Source organism: Colobus angolensis, unplaced genomic scaffold, assembly GCF_000951035.1.
Source record: "Colobus angolensis palliatus isolate OR3802 unplaced genomic scaffold, Cang.pa_1.0 Scaffold60, whole genome shotgun sequence".
Classification (NCBI taxonomy): domain Eukaryota; kingdom Metazoa; phylum Chordata; class Mammalia; order Primates; family Cercopithecidae; genus Colobus; species Colobus angolensis.
Window position 1 is genome coordinate 2,013,756 of NW_012119599.1, and position 4,875 is coordinate 2,018,630.

Consider the following 4,875-nt stretch of genomic DNA (forward strand, 5'->3'; position numbering starts at 1 on the left):
GGGTTTTTTTGGGTTTTTTTTTTTTTTTTTTTCGTTTTAGACTCTTTTCTTTTTGGTCTGGATGTTGGTGGAATTTCCCCTCTTCTAAGACGTTTCTGTGAGAGGGAAGTAAGAGAAGAAATAAGCATTTTGGGTTCCTACATTGGCCTTCCTTCCTTCCACTGGTACATGTAGTTGGGGAAAGGGTCGGTTTTCTTCTTTAGTTCTGTTGAGGCCCCAGTGGAGCAAAGGATCCCCAAAGGACAACAGCTGTCAGGTCTCCATGTCCAAGGCTGAGCCCAAATGCGTGGGGGTGGACTTCCCAGCGCCATTCTGCCCCTTCTGTAACACAAAATGTGGGAGAAGGTAATTAGAAATCCTGTCTTGTCTCCTGGCACCTCTTCCTTTTCCTTTGAGGGACCACCATACGCCATCTCACAATCCATTAAGGTTTGAATGGAGTGGACCCCAACCCCAAATGCGACCCCAGCCTGGCCAATCAGAGACACAGTGACTGGTCAGGTATGTGACCTGGTGTGGCCAATGAGAACCAGCCCCCAAGGACTACTGCTGCACAACTCCGGGGAAGTTGGCAAACTCTCTCCACCGGGGAGGATAGGCTGCTGGGCTGGAAGCCTGGAGCTGCAAGTCTCTGCTATCTCAGGAGGAGACCCTGAAAGGGAATGAAGCCAACTCGGAGAAAATAAAAAGAGCCCATTCACGATGACATCATCTCTGACAACTGGATGCAGCCATGCCTTAAGACTCGGAACTCTTCAATTACATGGCCCAGTAAGTTCCCTGTTGTGCTTTCCCAGCTTGAATTGGGCTTCCGCCTCTCACGACTCAAAGAAAACTGACAAATAACCTCCTTCAGCTACTGAGAAATTATCAACAGTCCTCCCTCATCAACACGATAATAACCAAACTCCCATCTCTGCCATGCAAAGGCCTTGGGGCTCGGCCAGGCGTGGTGGCTCACGTCTGTAATCCCAGCACTTTGGGAGGCCATGGCAGGCGAAGCACTTGAGGTCAGGAGTTTGCGAGCAGCCTGGCCAACATGGTGAAACCCAGTCTCTTCTAAAAATACAAAATTAGACCAGGCACGGTGGCTCAAGCCTGGCCTAATTTGGGAGGCCGAGACGGGCGGATCACGAGGTCAGGAGATCGAGACCATCCTGGCTAACATGGTGAAACGCCCTCTCTACTAAAAAATACAAAAAACTAGCCGGGCAAGGTGGCGGGCGCCTGTAGTCCCAGCTACTTGGGAGGCTGAGGCAGGAGAATGGCATAAACCTGGGAGGCGGAGCTTGCAGTGAGCTGAGATCGGGCCACTGCACTCCAGCCTGGGCGACAGAAAAAAAAAAAAAAAAAATTAGCCGGGCATGATGGCGCGTGCCTGTAATCTCAGCTACTTGGGAGGTTGAGGTGAGAGTATCGCTTGAACCCAGGAAGTGGAGGTTGCAGTGAGCTGAGATTGCACCATTGCATTCTAGCCTGGGCAACAAGAGCAAAACTCCATCTCAAAAAAAAAAAAAAAAGAAAAAAAAGAAAAGGCCTTGGGGCTCTAAACCCAGCTTTCTCCCTCCCATTTCTTCCCTGATCCCACTCCATGCCCTAGTCCACCACTACCTCTTTGGATATCTTCAAATTCTCCTTAGCTATCTGGGCCCCATTACAGCTTCTTTCGTCTAAGACCTGGACCATACTCATATATGTCCTGATGGTATCTGCTGTGCATCCAGGCCTTAGAATTAGTCATTAGCATTCCCTGAATGTTTCCATCTTATTCTGGGATGTGGGAAGCACTTGGGCTGATTGGGCAATGTAGAGCATTGCAGGTCCGCATTTCTTGGAGGGAAATCACAGTCTCTTCTTTGCATCTGCGTCTTCCTCATCATGCCTTGCACAATGCTTCAGGGCTGGGAGTAGGAATGTATTAATATAGCAAGCTGGCTGGGTTGCAGTGGCTCCCACCTGTAATCACAGCACTTTGGGAGGCCAAAGCAGGAGGATCCCTTGAGCCCAGGAGTTTGAGACCAGCCTAGGCAACATAGTGAGACCCAGTCTCAAAAAAAAGAGAAAGAGAGAGAGAAAAGAAAAAAAAGAAAGGAAGGAAAGAAGAAAAAGAAAGAAATAAGAGAAGAGAAAAGAGGAATAAAATATATCAGGCAAATCCCTTATCCTCACTGGCTTCAATTTCCCTGTCACTAAGAGGGGTGGGGGGATCGTCTCCTAAGAGAAACATTGGAGAACACAGAATCCTTACCTCTCTGCACTCTTCTGAGACCTGGCAGATCTGAGAATAAGCTTCAGCAATGACAGTGGCCCTGGAGAGCACAGGAAGGCCCTCAGGAGGGGACTCTCCTCCTTCCACCCCACCCCCATTCCACACCACCCTTCCTCACCCCAACTCACTTGCAGTCCAGCCCTCCCCCAGGAGGTAAATCTGGGATGTCCTCTGAGGCCAGAGTCCTGAAAACTGTGTTCAGGCTGGGCGGCTCCTGAGCAGAGGCACACAGTTCTGAGAAAGGGTCAAGAGTTAGGCTGGGCACAGTGGCGCAAGCCTGTAATCCCAGCACTTTGGGAGACCGAGGTGGGCGGATCACTTGAGGCCAGGAGTTTGAGACCAGCCTGGACAACATAGTGAAACCCTGTCTCTACTAAAAATACAAAAATTAGCTGGGTGTGGTGGTGCATGCCTGTAATCCCAGCTACTCAGGAGGGTGAGGCAGGAGAATTGCTTGAACCGGGAAGGTGGAGATTGCAGTGAGCCAAGATTGTGCCACTGCACTCCAGCCTGGGCAACAGAGCAAGGCTCCATCTCAAAAAAAAAAAAAAAAAGAAAAAAAGAAAAAGTTATGGCAGAGCCTTCGCTGGCCAACCACCCCTCCAGCTGGGCCCCCAGAGCCTGCTCACCAGCGATTCTGCGGCCCAGGGCTGCGTCCAGTGCGAGCTCCCTCCTGATCGCCTCCTCAGAAGGCCTAGGGGCCCCGGGGAAGCAGACCAGGATGCAGGTCATGTTGTCCAGGCTGCCCTGAAGCCGGTGGAGAAAACGGAGCCCGGTGGGGGAGAATCGAAGGCAGAGTTCCCAACAATCCCCAAGTTCAAGTCCCCCACTTCATTCTGGTTATGCCCCTTTCTTTCATGTCCCACTCACCTGCCAGTCCTCTCCTACTGGGACCAAACCCGGTCCTAGGCCCTCCCTATTGAGAGAATAATGCCCTTTCCCTAGAGCTCCGCCCGCTCTGATGTTTACCTGCTCTTCCACCTTCCAGCACTAATCATACTTCAGGCCTGGCTCCTACGACCCAGAATCGCCCCATTCCAAAAGACCAAGCCCTTTCTCTTAAATCCCTTCCACTAACTCTCCCCTCCTGCCTCAAAGCATCCCTCAGGCTCCGCTCCTGTATTTTGGCCCTGCCCACTTCATGCCACGCCCTTCGCTTGAGCCCCATCCTCTCCTCTAGCTTTACTCTTGCCTCTGCATCAAAGCCCTCCTCCCCAAAACCCCGAGGCTTTCTCCCTTTGCTGCACCAAGCCTCAAAGATACCACGCCACGCCCCCAGGACCTTGCACAGGCACGTGTCCAACAGCTGCGCGCAGAGAAGCTCTGGGGCCAGACCCAAGCGGAGGCGCGAAGCCACCAGTCCCGCCAGGGCAGCACCAGACATAGTGTCCCAGACGCCATCAGAGGCCAGGAGCATGAACTCGTCCTCAGCCTGGCGTGCCAGTGCGGCCACCTCAGGCTCCGCAGAAACGAGCTGTAGCTCGGGGGGCCTCCCTGGAGCCTCTTTGTAGGCAAAGTCGCCCAACGCTCGCGACACAGCCAGAGAGCCCTCGACGCGGCGGCGGCGGATGGTGCCGCCAGCGGCGTGGATGCGCTCTCGTTCCCGGGGTCGAAGGGGCCGGTGGTCCTCTGTGCTGAAGGCCACGGCGCCAGCGCGGCTCAGCACCGCGCGGGAGTCACCGCAGTGCGCCAGGTACAGAAACCGCGGGGAGACCAGCAACGCCACGGCCGTGGAGCCGCCTGTTTCCACGCGGGGCCAGAGGGAGCGCAGGCGCTTGTCGGCGCTCAAGAAGGCTCGGCGCAGCGCCTCGCGCACGCCCTCGGGCTCGCTAGGCTCCGGGCCCAGCTCCTCGAGCACATGGTCTGGCAAATGGCGGGCACCGAAGCGGGCAGCTCGAGCCCCACCGTGGCCGTCGAGGACGGCAAACAAGGCCCAGCCCGGGGGCAGACCAGGTAACGAAAGCCAAGTGCAGTGAGCATCCTCCATGCGCGCGCGCCAGCCTTGCGCTGCGCTCGCCCCGAAGCGCAGGCCCCAAGACGCCTCGGCACCCCCGTGCGGCTGCTGGGCGCGGCGCGGCGCTGTCAACAGAGACCGAGGCCCATCGAGGGCCCCGCGCCCCTCCTCCTCATCCTCCTCTTCCTCTTCCCCCTCCTTCTCCCTCTCCTTTTTCTTGCAAGCGGTCCAGAGAAGACGCTGCAGCTGGCGGGCCAGGGCCGCCATCCTTCAGCCCTGGGATCAGGAAGGCTCCAGCCTGTACACCTGCCCGCCCCCTCCATTAATCCCCTCCGCTGTGAGATTTTAAACCATCTAAATCTCCTTCCTGTCCTTTGACCCTCTTTAGGCGGGTCACTAGAAGGAATTACACTTCTGGGTCTCCTCTGTCCTGCACCTAGAAAGCGGGGTTTGGGATCTGAATCAGGAAAAAAAGAAAAAAGATAATACTGTATCAGTAGCAAACTATCACATAGTACTAATGTGTCACACGCTGTTATACATCATCATCTCCAGTTTACAGATGGAAGAAGAAACAGAGTCACAGAAGTAACCGGTGTTACAGGGAAAGGAATTCTAGAATCTGTGTTCTCAACATAACACCCAATCCAAG

At 54.5% G+C, this 4,875-nt stretch overlaps 1 protein-coding gene across 1 annotated transcript; it reads right to left on the reverse strand.

The window, feature by feature from the left end:
• Positions 1-49: 49 nt before the first annotated feature.
• Positions 50-4,769, reverse strand: PPM1N (protein phosphatase, Mg2+/Mn2+ dependent, 1N (putative)). The gene is made up of 5 exons (XM_011962996.1): positions 3,552-4,769; positions 2,899-3,016; positions 2,398-2,503; positions 2,249-2,309; positions 50-321 (listed from the first exon to the last, which is right to left on the reverse strand). Exons 1-5 carry the CDS (start codon positions 4,488-4,490, stop codon positions 253-255), a joined length of 1,293 nt encoding a protein of 430 aa, XP_011818386.1. The 5' UTR covers positions 4,491-4,769; the 3' UTR covers positions 50-252.
• Between the last annotated feature and the right edge of the window lie 106 nt (positions 4,770-4,875).

Coding starts and splice junctions, on each gene's coding strand:
- PPM1N (XM_011962996.1), bottom strand. CDS start 4,490: ATGGCGGCCCTGGCCCGCCAGCTGCAGCGTCTTCTCTGGACCGCTTGC. Junction 3,017..3,551: donor TGGACACGTGCCTGTGCAAG/GTCCTGGGGGCG, acceptor CACCGGCTTCAG/GGCAGCCTGGACAACATGAC. Junction 322..2,248: donor TCTCAGAAGAGTGCAGAGAG/GTAAGGATTCTG, acceptor TTTGTGTTACAG/AAGGGGCAGAATGGCGCTGG.